At 37.5% G+C, this 16,069-nt stretch overlaps 1 protein-coding gene across 2 annotated transcripts in view; it reads right to left on the reverse strand.

Annotated features, from left to right (window-relative positions):
* Nucleotides 1–16,069, reverse strand: part of Ckap5 (cytoskeleton associated protein 5) — a 93,303-nt gene that overhangs the window by 56,443 nt on the left and 20,791 nt on the right. For both annotated transcript variants that reach the window (XM_085696566.2, XM_048428214.3), the window contains exons 3-7: nucleotides 10,470–10,663; nucleotides 7,571–7,777; nucleotides 2,321–2,492; nucleotides 1,637–1,769; nucleotides 545–645 (exon numbers count right to left, since the gene is read on the reverse strand). In XM_085696566.2, coding sequence (XP_085552692.1) covers nucleotides 545–645; nucleotides 1,637–1,769; nucleotides 2,321–2,492; nucleotides 7,571–7,777; nucleotides 10,470–10,663 — 807 coding nt within the window. The remainder of the gene's footprint in view (nucleotides 1–544; nucleotides 646–1,636; nucleotides 1,770–2,320; nucleotides 2,493–7,570; nucleotides 7,778–10,469; nucleotides 10,664–16,069) is intronic.

A 16,069-nucleotide genomic window follows, 5' to 3' on the forward strand; every position in this document is an offset into this window, starting at 1 on the left:
CAATGTTTGGAGACACTGATTGCCATGAATTTAGAGGATGGTATTCCTGACTCTAATGATGTCTAGTGTGCAAAAGTCACATATGCTTTCTACCCATCCTACAATGCATAAGACAGGCCCACCAAGACAGTTTTCTGAAACAAACAAAGTCAAGAAATCTGGGTCAAAGGTAACGTTTAACTTGTAGGAGTCACTTCTCTCTTCCTACTCAGGTTATCAGGCTTAGGACCAAATACCTTTATGTGTTGAACCATCTGTCCACTCAAAAAGAGATGAACACAGGAGATAAAACCATAGAATAAATGAGTGAAAAGTTGAAAACATTGTTCTAATGTTTGGTAAGACATTTTGTTTTGTTTTTAAATGCCATAATATGATTGCATATAGAAAATAGTAAGAGAAGAAAGAAAAAGACGCCACTAAGTTACTCTACTAGGAAGATAGGAAGGGAGTGGGAAGATATACCAGGCAAAGGCTCAGAAGAACATTCTCTAATTTTACCTAAGTTATTATCTAAAAATAAAGAAATTTAACCATTACTTACAATTTTGTCATAAAAGTCTTTGGGAAGTTTGGAAAGGATCTCTACTGCTTCCAAAAGCTCATAAGCATCTATCTGTGGTGCCTCATCACCATCATCACCACCTTTGAAGAGAAAAACAAAATAGACCTTAATAACTTTTTTTTTTTGAGATGGGGAAACGACTCAGTGGGCAAAAGCATTTGCTGTATCAGCTTGATGACCTGAGCCAGACTCAGTCCTACAAGCATCTGTAATCTCAGCACCTACAGGGAGATGGAAGGTTGAGACAGGAAAAGCTTATGGGCCACCTGCCTGGCTGAAGAGACTGCGCCTTAAAACCAGGTAGGCTGCTGGCTCAGCAGTTTAGAGTGCTTGCTGCTTTTGCTGGGGACAGTTCCCTACACCCACAGTGGGTAGATCATAACTGACTTTAAGTTCCATTTCATAAAATCTGACAACTATTTCTGGTACCAACACACATGTGGCATATACTTTCAGGGACAGACAGACAGACACACAACAAAAACTAAAGTAATTTAAAAATAGTAACTTTAAAAAAAAAGTGGAAAGGTGAAGACCAACAACTGAAGGTTGTCCTCTAGCCTCTATATATGTACTGTCGTTGTGAGTACCCACCCACTCTCTCTCTCTCAGACAGACAGACACACACACCCACCAAAATAAAATAGTCTTATTTACCGGCTATCTTTTCATATCTCTCATGAGTTTTTAAAAATTGATTTTATACATATGACTGTTCTGCCTGAATAGATGTCTGTGCACTATGTTCTATGTGCATGCAGTGCCCAAGGAGGACAAGAGAGGGTTAGATTCCCTGAAAATGGAAGTATAGATGGGTTGAGTTACCACAGGAGTGATGGGAATCAAATCTGGGTTCTCTCAAAGAGCAGTAAATGCTCTTTATCACTGGCTGATCCATCTCATCTCCCACGATGAAATTGTTATAGAAAAGAGACTAGAGTTATTCAGTAGCACAAATGACTCAGATTTTATTAAAAGCGGTTCTCTAAGAGATACCTAGTGAATATGATTTGTTGTGGTAGCAATAATTCTCGCTCATTTTTATAGAGAGTGTGTCTAAAACTGTCTCACCTCCCTCTGCATCTCCGCCAGCCGACTGCTGCTGTTCCAGTTTAGCTTCTAGTTCTTGTTGGGAACGGAGAAACCGACTTGGTTTAGGAGCACCTGTTGGCAGCTTGACCCATTCTTCTTCTAATTCTTTCAACTGCAAGCATTAACAAAATATCTTAAAGTTTTTAAATTTATATCCCACTGTTAGAGAACATAATGCTTGTACTTACTGATATATTGGAACTCACTTTCTGTTTACATGGTACTAATAGGGAAACTAATAAAAGACAAATAGAAGCCGTATTTTGTAGCATAAGTCAAATCAATTGACTTTACCACACTGAAGATTTGTCTAAGCACTAAAAATAAAAATCCTTTTTTAAAAAAATTTCTTTTTTACATATGAGTGTCTTGCCTTTAAGCATGCAAGTGCACTTCTTTGTGTGTTGGTGCATGCAGAGGCCAGAAGATCACCTGAACTAGAGTCACAAAGAATTTTAAATAGCCATGTAGGGATTAACTCTGCAAGAGCTGCAAATGCCCTTAACCTCTGGAACATCTCCTTAGCTCCCCAAATCTATTATTTTAAGATACTATCACTAGTTTACAAATTCAAATATGCTATATAATCAAAAGAGCTCAAAAAATAACTATGTGATAGAACTTAACCTTATGCAAAAATGACCAAAGAAATCAGTGCCTTACCTGGACAGAATTTATATTTTGTAATGGGTGTCTCAGGGCATCTCGAATCCATCGATAAATCTCTACAGCAATTAGTTTGGCTTCATCCCGTACAGCCTTGTCTCGAGATTCAAACAGTTTTGGCAATACTTTAATAATTGGTTTAAGTAAGATGATCTTGGAACCAAATTCACTGCAAGTGAAAAATTTGGGGAAGAACTGTCAACATGTCATATTTCATTGAGCATGTATAGCTTCAAATCATATATGGTACCCATTGTGGTGACAAACGCCTGTAGTCCCAGCACTCAGGAAGTAGAGAAAGGATCTCCGTGAGTTCAAGTCCAGTCTGGTCTATATAGTGAGTTCTAAGAAAGCCAGGGTTATATAAAGAGATCCTGTCTCAAAACAAATCAATCATATATTAATAGGTTAAATTATCCTTAAGGTAACAAATGGGATTCACAGCCATCTATCTATCTATCTATCTATCCATCCATCCATCCATCCATCCATCCACCCACCCACCCATCCCTACATATACAAAGAATATTTAGCTATCATTCTTAAGATTATTATTTAGTGCCTAGAGCAAAAAATAATATCAACATTTTCAAATGAATTTTCTAATAACCAAAGATAGGCTTGAGTTATGGCAATGCATATCTCATTTCTGATTTTTCAACTAACATAATGAATGAGAATGGCCCCAGAGCAAGTGTGTCACTGTGGGTGGGCTACACCAGGCTCCCTCCCCAAATCTCTCTCCATGCCTGCCTTGCTCCCTCCCATGAAGATCATGGACTCACCATTTAAAAATATAAGCAAGCTCCCATTTAATGTTTTCTTTTAGAAGTTGATTTGGTCATGGTTCTCTTCACAACAACAGCAAAGTAACTAAAACAACCCCGTATCCATTTAACTCTTTAATTCTTTTCCCCACCCCATGGGAAACGTTTGCATTCTGTCTTTTGACCAATATTAGTGTTGAGATTGAGTGCTGCTATATAGGCCCAAGCTAGCTTCAAATTCATGATCTTCCCATCTCAGCTTCCAAATGCTATGACTACAGATATATACCAACATACTCAGTTCTAATATTAGCTTTCTGGTTTGTTTTGTGTGCTTGTTTTTTTCTTTTTCATTTTGGATTTATCAAGACAGGGCCTCTCTATGTAATAGCCCTAGCTGTAACTCCCTCTGTAGACCAGGCTGGCCTTGAACTCACAGCCATCCACCTGCCTCTCCCTCCCAAATGCTGCAACTAAAGATGTGTGCCGCCACCACCTGGCCAGATCTTATTTTTAACTCTTATGAATAGCAAATTCTGGAACAGGAAGGATTCAGTTATAAAATACTGAATTTCAGAATGAGTAATAGGATTCACTCTTTTAGTTTTTAAGAAAGATTCTCACTCTGAAGCCTAGGGCACTTTTGGCGATTCTCCTGTCATACTATCCCAAGAGCTAAGACTTCAGGAGATAGTACCTACTAAAATTAGTTAAAATATACTATTAACTTGTGTGTAATATATCTCACTGGCACAAATGTAATAAAATTGCTCAACAATATAGATTACAGTATACTACAGATTAAAATGTTTAATTCTTTCCCCAGAAAGTGATTTTCAAAAAGATATCATCATATAGAAGTAAGAGACCTGGTCAGTCGTCCACCATAAAACCCAACATGAACAAGTTCAATACAATCACCATATACAAGTTGCCCATGAATACCTCAGCATTGCCAGGGCATAAATGCCAATGTCATCATTATTTAGATAGCATAACATGAAAATAAACTAGATCTCTAAGACTTTCTCTAAAATGGACTTTAAAAATCAAGTGTGGTGTGTCACACCTGTAATCACATATTAATAGGAAGATCAAGAATCTGAGGCCAGCTTGGGCTATATAGAAATTTCTAGGCCAGTTTGGGCTAAACAGTGAGACCCTGTTTCAAAGTAGAGAACAAAATGAACAAAATAAAAAGTACTCTCTCAGATCTATTTTATTTTTATGTGTATGAGTGTTTTGCCTGCATGTGTAATTTGTACCACGCGTGAGTCTAGTGCCTAAGGATGTGAGAAGAGGGTCAGATTCCCTAGGACTGGAATTATGGATATCTGCAAGATACCATGTCAGTGCTGGGAACTGAACCTATGTCATCTGCACGAGAACCAAGTTCTCTTCACCGCTGAGCCATTTCTCCAGCCCCAAACCCACAAACAAAGGAATACAACTACTTCATATTATTAGAAAATAACATTTTTATCTTTGTTCAGCTGACCTACAAGACTAAAGGACAGATGAGAAATTATAGTGCTCTTAAATCACTTTTTTTTGAGAATTATTTAACTTGGTGCCTGAAGAACCTAATACTCAAGATATCTTACATATTCCTAAAGGACAGACAATAAAAGGCAGATGCTTTCTTACATTATTATTTCTGGATGGGAATGTATGTCAGTGGTAAAATGCTTGTCTAACATGTGAAGTTCTGGGTAAAATTCCCAGTACCAGTGAGAAACAAATGAACAAAAGAAATACATTATAATGGTTTCATCTAATGCATTTTTGTTTCTCTATCATGACCCATTTTTAAAAGATAGACTAAAAGAGATGAAGCAAGTCCACATGGAAAATAGATACATGAACAAAACAAAATCTAATTTTGATAGTAAACATCATAGAAAAAAAGTTAGGTATCTTAGCGCACACCTGTAACTTTAGTACAGAGGCAGGAGGATCAGAGTTCATGGTCATCCTACATAGCAAGTTTCAGGCCAGCAGGAGCTACCTGAGTCCTTGATCAAAACACTAAAAATGAAAGAATGAATGAAAGTTTAAAAGTAAAAAAAAAAAAAAGGTCTCTATAAGCCTGTTGTAGGAGCTGGGCAGTGGTGGCACACACCTTAAATCCCAGCACTTGGGAGGCAGAGGTGAGTGGATCTCTGTGAGGTCGAGGCCAGCCTGGTCTAGAAAGCCAGTTCCAGGCTCCAAAGCTACAGAGAAACCTGTCTCAACCGCACACCATCCCCCACATTAAAAAAAAAAAAAAAACCAAAAACAAAACAGAACAAACAAAAAACCTGTTGTAGGGATGACAGAATGTATTTTTTGCCTCCTAAAGCTGTCACTAATGATAGCTCTAGGATGCTATGGCACCTTGAAACAAGCAGTGCAGTCTTTAAGTCCTAAAGCACTACTTTCACATTCTGAAATGCTTTAGGGAAAAAAAAAACACACTCAACAATTACAAAGGTAGACTACAGCTCATCACCACCAATAAGAAGGCTAGAGTATGCTTTTCTAGGACATGGGAGTTTCCAGATTTCTTTTCCCTAGACACTGAAAATAATAATGACTATACAGATACTGCAAATAATGATTATACAAAGGATATATATAGAACTTATTTTTTCCGATCCTTAGTCTCCTAGTCAGTTTAAAGGTAAAATTACTATAGTATATAAGTCTATAAAATAGAAATTCTTAATTTAAAGGCAGTATAATATACATACTACACATACATATATACAGATAAAACACATAAAAAATTAGAACAAAAAATGTACTGGTACAAGCAGAGTCTACAAATTCATTAAATTTCTTATTCTACTTTTTTAAAAAAAGATTTATTTATTTATTATGCATACAATGTTCGTCTGGCACATACAGCTCTCATTATAGATGGTTGTGAGCAACTATGTGGTTGCTGGGAATTGAACTCAGGACCTCTGGAAGAACAGCCAGTGCTCTTAACCTCTGAGCCATCTCTACAGCCTCTATTTTTTTTTTAAAAAAAAAAAAAAAGAAAGAACACTTTATTGAGAACACAGTTGAGGGCAGGCTGGCAATATCTAGAGTAGTTAGTGCTTGTGGCTTAATTTTCTAACTTTCTAAAATGGCAAAAATAAGACAACTGTTTACACATTCTGCCAAGTATGATGACTTATGCTTGTAATCTTGGCACTTCAGAGACAGAGGTAGAAGAGATGCTATGAGACCAGCTTGGGCTAAGGGGAGATACCCTGTCTCGAAAACAAAGACAAAAGACAAAACTCCAGATCCTTACTATATATAGCACAAAAGAATAGAAATAAACTTTTATTGGGATGTAAATGTAAGATGTGTCAGTGGGTTTAAAGCACTTTCCTGACCTGAAAATTGACTCCTTAAAGTTGTCCCTGATGCCTGTCCTCTACACATATGCCCTGGCACTCTCGTACTGCACTCCCAGTCATGCATTGTATACACATGCATTAATAAATAAAATTTAACTTAAAAAAGGAATTTTTTTTTTTTTGGTTTTTTCAAGACAGGGTTTCTCTGTAGCTTTGGGGCCTGTCCTGGAACTAGCTCTTGTAGACAAGGCTGGCCTCGAAATCACAGAGATCCTCCTGCCTCTGCCTCCCGAGTGCTGGGACTAAAGGCGTGCGCTACAGCCACCTGGCAAAAAAGGAAATTTTTATCACACAAAAATATAGATAAAATCAGGCAAAAGAGAACATAAGTCAAGGATAGTTAAACAAAATTCAATGCCAATACTTTCATATAAAATAAACATGTTAAGATAACTGTCTCCAAGATGTGAGTCATAAACCAAATTACAAGAGTTGCAAAGGAACGATCTTCATTCTGAGAGTTCATTAGTACACTTTCTAAAGTAGCTAACATTGGACAATAACTGGAGACAGGATATGAGACTGAAGAATTGCCTAGATTTGGGAAGTAACTAAATGATACTCCTCCTATGGAAGAGGAGGAGGACCTAGAGTCTACTTAATCAGAACTACTGATTTACCGAAGTCAGAACACTCTACCAAATCTTAGCCACTCATCTCTGAAAGGATAGTATACATATAAAGAAATTCAGTGTTCAGTAAGAATTCTAGGACTGAACACACAGCATATATAAGTTATTATTTTTACATCAGACCGACTGTAGAACAATTTATTTTTGCTGTTCACCAAAAAGGCCTCAAACAAAGGTTTGACCCACACACCTACACAAACATGTCTTTATAGCTAACTTAAGTTTATTCTTGAAGCTAGTAAGAGAAAACTGCTTAAAAATATTAGGAATGCTTTTCGACAAAAAAGCCAATTTTCAAATAAGACAGCAATGGCTCACTTTCAGTGGGAAGGAATTTAGAGAAAATAACCAAACAACATGCCTGAAGGATGAAATTACAAGTTCAGCAGTCCCCATTTCTGTTTATACCTGGAGCTCAAATTCAGTCGGCATATTAAAAGAACTAAAACTTACCTTAAGGCTTTCCTTAGTGTTTCTGTACAGGCCACTATGATCTTGGGGTTCTTATTATCCAGGCCCTTTAAGAGCTCTTCTTGTACAGACTCTCCTTTTTCAATCTCTATGTACATGAGGCAAATCTCTGTGCCCAACTCCTTGGCTTTGGCTTTAGGTTGGTTGAAGACTTTACTTACAACACCTGATACAACTTCTCCCGTGGTTCTGTAAATGCCACATGCAAGGATGTTTAAATAAAAAGAGATAAACTGTAAACAATCCACAAAAGACATGCCTCACTATAATTTAATTTTGTAAGTGTAGAAAATTCAGTTGAAAACTTTCCTTAAACACTCCTTACAATCTTGTTTGTTTTTGTTTTCTGACACAGGGTTTTTCTGTGTAACGACTCTTGCTGTCTCGGAACTCACATTTTAGACCAGGCTGGCCTTGAACTTACAGAGATTCATCTACTTCTGCCTCCTGAGTGCTGGAATTAAAAGCCTAAACCATGACTGCTCAGCCATTTCTTGCAACCTTATGAAACTGAGAAACTACATCTATCCTTGCAGACCTTCTTTAGAGTGTGTAATGTGTGCCTGTCTTACATAGGATTATACAAACATACACTTTATAAAGCAGGATTATGTCAGAAGTTGTGGGAGTTGCAGCAGGTGACAGGTGACAACTAGTGTTCAGATGTCAATCCCCCAGAGGAATGGTTCTCTGATGGAGGAGAATTCCATCTGGGAAAGGCCTGTGGAACCACCAACTCTGGAAACTGTTGCTTCTGTCTGTAATTTCACATGTGCAAAAGCAGCTACAGTGTCTCCCCAATACCTACACTGTAGTGTATCATCGCATATGATGTGTATATGTAATCTCATGATTGCATCTCAATCTTATGGGCACATATATCTGTGGGTGGTCAGGAAGATGACTTCTCATTAAGCTGTATAATTTTATATATAGAAAATATACTATGATACACTTCAGAACTAAATCTATTGTCCCAAAAGAAATGTAAAGACACTTAAAAGCCTGCTTTGTTCCATTTACTCAAACTACACACAATTAGCTCATTTTTACCTTAGAGCAAGTTCAAACTAGACTGAATGTTTATGTAAATTGACCATAAGTTAAAAACTTTATAGATATGCACACAGTCAGAGTTGCATATATCTAACCAAGATTATTAACAGAAAGCAACCTAAAAAATAATGCCAATTCTTTGCGTGCCAAGTCTGGCTGATAAAGACCTATGGCTGGCAGCTTGTCTCATCAGGAACTATGCCCCCGGCCTCTGGTCAGTATTAAACTAGAAACCTTGAAACCTTGTGTTGCCATGGTAAATGGCTCTGTCCTTATGGTTTACACAAGGACTGTGCTACGACCAATGAGATGTAGTTCTTATAACTTTTTTCTTATTGCCTCAAGCCTCCTGTAAAAAAAGGAATGTATTTAAGCAAGGTGAACAAAGAAGCAAGAGAGAATTGAAACAGAAAAATGGACTAATGAGAATTAGAAGACAGTTATAGCAAGGGAATTAGAGCTGCAGAATAATAAAAGAAAATGACCCTCAGATCATGTATTTGAGTCTTTACCCCTCAGACAGAAAACTCTTAAGTTCAGTTTTGCTACACTGTGGAGATTTTTTTGACCCTTGGGGGTAACACTGAAAGCTGGTCTTTTGGGCTACTAATAGGATTAAAGAATGCTTGCTTTTTCAAATATTGACACTATTTTAGACATTTTAAAGACAATTTATTTACACAATGGGGGAATATATCTTTAATAAGGAAAGACTCCTCAACTTCTTAGCAGAACACTGTAGTAACTTTATTGCAGTGAGTGCCTTGTAATTAAATATTCTCAGAGCAAGAGGAACAAAACAGTTTAGGGCTACAGGGAGCATGTCAAAAAAGCAGTTTCTAACATAAAAAGAAAAATGAAATATAAAAGTGATCATTTTATTATTTTTGGTTCTCATTAACCAAACTGTCAAAGTTCTCAAACTGATGATGTTCACTAGCATGGTCTTTGAAGTAAACACATCTTTCTTGTATAATTAGAAGTCTCAACATTTTGTATATGGAAGTTCTTTCTCACTGATAACAAAGACTAGGCAGTATAGAAAAGTGAATGAGTAGAAGCCATCCACATCTAAAGTCAAATAGGCCAGGAAACACAGAGTAGAGGTCACTGCCCCAAGAGACAGAAGATCTTGAAGGGGAAAGCAAAATTATAAAAAAAAAATTAAAAAAAAAAGTCTAGTTAAGTTTGGGTTTTTTAAACTAATTATTTTTATATTTATTTTTTATTATGTGTATTGGTGTTTTGTCTGCATGCATGTCTGTGTGAGGGTGTCAGATCTATAGAGTTACAGATAGCTGTGATCTGCCATGTGGGTAATAGGAAGAGCAGTCAGTGCTTTTACACACTGAGCCATCTCTCCAGTTCAGTGACTCTAAGTTTCAAGAGAAGTTTTCCATAATGCCCACCTTTCAGTAAGGCTCTGAAATGTCCTTTACAATGACCTCACATTAACTACTTCTAAAAGTTACTAAGGTTACTTCAAGTTTCAAAAGATCCTCATCTAAAAAGTTCAAGAGGACAAACAGGGCCAGTTAGATGACCCTGCTGCTAAGCCTGTGGACCTAAGTCCCATATCTGGTACTCACATAGTGGTCAATGGAAGACTTTATTCCCACAAGTTGTCCTCTGATGTCCACATGTACACAAAAAACACATGGAAATAAACATTTATTCTACTTTAGAGATTTCATGTACCATTTAGACCAATTAAAGAAAGACTATTAGAATATTTTAAAACTATAGTAGAAGCTCTACAAATACACAAACATTTATCTATGTAGCACTAAACAGAAATGTTTACAGAATATTAGAAACTACTTACTTTCCTGCAACATGGGCATTTTCAACATAGACAAGTGCAGCTTCTAGTCCTTTCAACTGAACCACTGCATTGGAGTCAGTGACAAATTTTTTGATTAATCCTAAGTATTTGGACCATTCAGGGCTTTTTTCATCCTTTATTTTCTGGAAGATCTTTAGGGCCTCCTCATATCCACTTAATCTTGCTTTCCAGAGCTAAAAGAAAATTAGCATTTTAAAACAGGGTTAATGATAGTATTCAGTAATAATCTGGAGAAGTAAAAGAATATTCCATAACAGAAAATTTGAACAAAATACCCCTTTTTCTTAAAAAAGAAAGGAGTTAAAGAAATTCAGAAAATTTTCAAGAAAAGAGTAGTAAATAAACATTTGTTTTGGTTTTTGAAACAGGGTCTCTCTCTGGAACTCACTATGTAGCCCAGGCTGTCCTTGAACTCACAGAGATCCGTCTACCTCTGCCTCCCTAGTGCTGGAATCAAAGGTGCGTGTCACCATGCCCAGCTTCAATAATCTTTTTTTTTTAAATATTTATTTATTATGTATATAATATTCTGTCTATGCGTATGTCTGCAGGCCAGAAGAGGGCACCAGACCCCATTATGAGATGGTTGTGAGCCACCATGTGGTTGCTGGGAATTGAACTCAGGACCTTTGGAAGAACAGGCAATGCTCTTAACCTCTGAGCCATCTCTCCAGCCCCAGAGCTTCAATAATCTTAAGAATGTTTTGCCAAGGCTATCTAAAAATCTACAGCAGCCCAGAGAGGAGGCTCAGTGAGTAAGAACACTTGTTGTACAAATCTGGTGACCTTAGTTTGATTCCTGCATTCATCTCACAACAAACAGAGAACCTTTTCAATGTTCTCCCCTGAGTTTTGTATATGTGGTGCAGACACAAAATTTTTTTTTTAATTTAAAGTGCAGCCAGGCAATGGTGGTGCACGCCTTTAATCCCAGCAATTGAGAGGCAGAAGCAGGAGGATATCTGTGAGTCTGAGGCTAGTCTGGTCTACAAAAGTCCAAAACAGCCAGGACTGTTGCACAAAGAAACCTCATCTGGGGGGGGGGGGGGGAAGGAAAAAAAAAGTAAAATAAAATACAACTCTCAAGTCATTACAAATGTTTCTCAATTTATATTTGAGTATTACTGCTATAAGAAGATATGATAACTGAAAGATCAAGAAACCACCCTGATGGAACTGCCCACTTTCCAGTATGTGAGGTCTTCTCTGAGGTTTGTCTATGTGATGATTAGTCAGTCAGCTTCACACTGTCAGGTTTTAGTCAACAACTTTCTATTTAGTTACTTAATTTCAGATACCGCTATTGAGGATTTATAATTAATTTATTTAATAGGTATTTAATAGATAAAAACTAATACAACCTCAATTCTTGTGGGGTTTACATTTCATCAGGAGAGAAAGAAAACAGCAATCTGTTATGGTATGACTATGAAATCTCTATCATAGGTTTGTGAGTTGAATACTGGGAACCCAGATAATATGGCTATTTTGGGAGGTTATAAAAACTTTAACAGGTAGGAGGTAGCTGAAGGAAATGTCACTCGAGCTTTATTCTGGGTGTGCTATGCCTTGCCCTGGCCCCTTTGCATATATTCTCATTTCCTGTTTTGTAACTGCTATGAGGTAAGAAGAAGCTCCTCTACTATATATTCCTCCTGCCATGATGCTCTGCCCAAGTAAATGCGGCTAGGAACTACAGATCGAGTCCTTTGAAAATAAATTTTCCTTTACGCTGTTCTCGCAGGTGTTGTAATCCCTTAAAAGTAACATAAAATCATACAAATAAACTTAAAATTGGCAATGTTAAGTTCTACAAAGAAAAAGGGTCGTGGCAATATGAAAATATGTAGAATAAAAGCCTCATTTTCTCTTGGCATTAAAAAGTTTACCCAGGGCCGGGTAGTGGTAGTGCAGACCTTTAATCCCAGTACTTGGGAGGCAGAGGCAGACAGATCTTTGTGAGTTCAAGGTGTGGTAGCACACACATTTAATCCCAGCACTTGAGAGACAGAGACAGGCAGATCTCTGTGAGTTCAAGGACAGCCTGGTCTACAGACTGAGTTCTAGGACAAAGATACACAGAAACCATGTCTCAAAAATGTCAAAAAGTAAAAAGAAATATAAAAATATTATAGCCAAAATATTAAAGATGAAAAATACACAAAGTCTGGATACTGTATATGATTATGTTGTCTTTGAATTGCTTGACAGCTGAGGAAGGAGAAATAGCTGCTAAAAGACATTTAAACATAAATGCTACAGGATTAATAAAACATAAATATTTTGTAAATACCTTGACTTCAAAATTGAAGTCAAAAGATATGCTACGTTGGAGAAGAGGTTTTGCATTTGTTTCCACAGAAAATGAGAGGCTGTGGATTCATTCTGAGTTAAGAAAAATTAGGTTTGGGGCTGAAGAGATGGCTCAGTGGTTAAGAGCTTTGTCTGTTTTTCCAAAGGTCCTGAGTTCAATCCCCAGCAACCACATGTGCTCACAACCATCTGTAATGAGATTTGGTGCCCTCTTCTGGCCTGCAGGGATACAAGCAGGCAGAACACTGAATAATAAATAAATAAATCTTAAAAAAAAAAAAAGAAAAAGAAAAATCAGGTTTGATCAAGGAAGACCACCTGAGAAATCTCTGGCAGGAACAGATGGCCTGGATGTCTAAGTTCTATATCCAGAACAGATTCAAGACTGTTGCCTGAGATGATCAAGCCTCACAGGATACTCCAGTCAGGACTTGACCATAATTCTAAATTTTCTCTAGGTCCCCATAAGATTATCAGAATCCCCAACAAGCAGGAAGTAGCATGGAAAACTGCACCCACATTCTGCAAAAATGGACTATGGATATTTTCCTTTGTTTAGAATGTTGGATACAAATTATTATGGCTAGCCGGGCGGTGGTGGCGCACGCCTTTAATCCCAGCACTCGGGAGGCAGAGGCGGGCGGATCTTTGTGAGTTCGAGGCCAGCCTGGTCTACAAGAGCTAGCTCCAGGACAGGCACCAAAGCTACAGAGAAACCCTGTCTCGAAAAACCAAAAAAAAAAAAAAAAAAAAAAAAAAATTATTATGGCTAATGGTCAGGAGAAAAGCTAAACAAAGGATATTAGAGTCAGAGTTTTTTTTTTTTAAAAAAAAAAGAGGAAGTGGTGTAGTGGTGTGGGACAATGATCTATATCCTGTCAACTATATTTTAAATAAACGCTGATTGGCCAGTAGCCAGGCAGGAAGTATAGAAGGGACAACCAGACAGGAAGTAGAGGTGGGTCAATGAGAATAGAGAATTTTGGGAAGAAAGCTTGGTCCGCAATCATTGTAACCCACCCACAGAAGAAGCAGGAGGTGACTGCCTTGCTGAATAAGGTACCGAGCCATGTGGCTAACACAGACAAGAATAATGGGCTAATATCAGTTATAAGAGTTAATAAGAAGCCTGAGCTAATGGATCAATCAATTTATAACTAAAAAAAAAGAAAAAAGAAAAAAAGGTGTGAGTCACCAAATGCTGCTACTGCCACTACTTATCAAATGCTGGGATTATATAAGCATGCTCAGGGTTATTCCTACTCTTACAAAGAAATGAGAGGGCTAGAAATGTAGCTAAATTGGTACAGTGCTTGCATAGCACGCACAAAATCCTGGATTCAATACCCAACACCACATAAAACCAGGAGCAGCGATGCAAGTCTTTAATACCAGGCAAGGAGGATCAAAATTTCAAGGTCATTTTCAACTACATGCAGAGTATGAGGTAAATCTGGACTACATGAGACTATCTTAAGAAGGGGAAGAAAGACAAGAGAAGGAGGGGCAGTGAAGGAGGGAAGACGCAAAAGAAAAGAAAGAGGGGAGAGAGCGGGAGGGAAGGAGAAAAGGAGAGAGAAAGAAAGAAAGAAAAAGAAAGAAAGGAAGGGAGTAAGGAAAAAGGAACATGATATAAAATGAGCTAGTACGGATTTCAAAGGGCCAGTTCATGTAGGGCTGTGAAAGGTTCTGCTTACTCTCAGAGCACTAACTGAAACGGAAATGATTTGGGAGAATATAAGCAACAAGTTAGACTGTGAGACAACCAAATTAATTTGCGCTTTAGACATTAATAAACAATTAGGCGTTTCTCAATACTACATTAGATCAGAGAGAAACGATACAATATATGATTGAAAAAGAGAAGACGTATTTGTTTACATGTATTTTACAGCAGGGGTTATGCTCATATAAAAGAACTCTTCTTTTTAAAGATTTATTTTATGTATAGGAGTGCTTTGTCTGCATGTACAGCTTTATGCCAGAATGTGGTTGGTGGGAGTTGAACTCAGGACCTCTGGAATAACATTGCTCTTAACTACTAAGCCATCTCTCCAGCTCCAGAAAAGACTTTTCTAAAGACAGAAAACTGTTTAACCTATTACAAGATGCTTTTCTGTATTTATTTTTTAAAATTTTTACTTTATTTCTGTGTGTCTGTCTGTCTGTCTTGAGTATATAAGCACATATGTATGCAGGTGACATGGAGGTCAGAAGAGGGCATCAGACTTCTTGGAGCTGGAGTTACAAGTGACTGAAAGCAACCTGAGCTGGTGCTAGGAACCAAACCCGGGACTACTGCAGAAACAGCAAGTCCTCTTAACCATCATACCATCTCTCCAACTCTGTTTTTAAGCATCTAAAATCAAAACTAAAATCCTAAATTTTAATTAAAACAACTATTAAAAAGGGGCTGGCAAGATGGCTCAGTGGATAAGAGCACTGGCTGCTCTTCCAGAGGATCTGGGTTCAATTCCCAGCACCCACATGACGGCTTGAAGCTGTCTGTAACTTCAGTTCCAGAGAATCTGACATCGTTATACCAATGCACATAAAATAAAGTTAAATAAATTAAAAAAAAACTATTAGAAAGGTAAAATAGCCAGGTGTAATAGTATATGCCCTTAGTTCCAGCACTCAGGAGGCAGAGGCAAGTATATGTCTGTGAGTTCATGGCCAGTCTGGTCTGACACACAAGTGATTTCCAGGACAGGCAAGACTATGCAGAGAAACTGTCTCAAAAATACAACAAAAACAAAACAAAAATGAGAAAATAGCTAACCTGTGCATTTTAAGTAGAAATTTGTAAGAAAAGAAACGAATTCTCTACTAGACATTAAAAATGGATAGGTATGGTGAATCATGTCTGTAATTCCAGCATTCATTAAACGGAGGCAGGAAGTTTGTCTCAGCTACACAGTCAATCCTATCTCAAAATTACAGAAATATAAATATAAAAGAAACCACAATGGTGTAGTTAGGGAAAATAAAATAATTGAAAAAGAACTGCTTAATGATCTGAATCAGAAATTATCCATAATTAGAAGATGGCTAGCTTTAGAGGTAGACACTGGAACACACACTGCATAAGCCAGAGAACCTAAAAAATGCTCAACGTCCAGGGCTAAAACAGACTGTAAATGCAAAAAGCAAAAAAATGAAATATCCTAATGAAAAAGATACCCAACTTGCCACTTGTTTTTCTTCCAAGACAGACAGTGCTTCTCTGTGTGGGCCTTGCCATCCTAGAACTCACTCTATGGACC

This window comes from Myodes glareolus, chromosome 10 (assembly GCF_982192425.1).
Source record: "Myodes glareolus chromosome 10, mMyoGla1.1, whole genome shotgun sequence".
Taxonomy (NCBI): Eukaryota; Metazoa; Chordata; class Mammalia; order Rodentia; family Cricetidae; genus Myodes; species Myodes glareolus.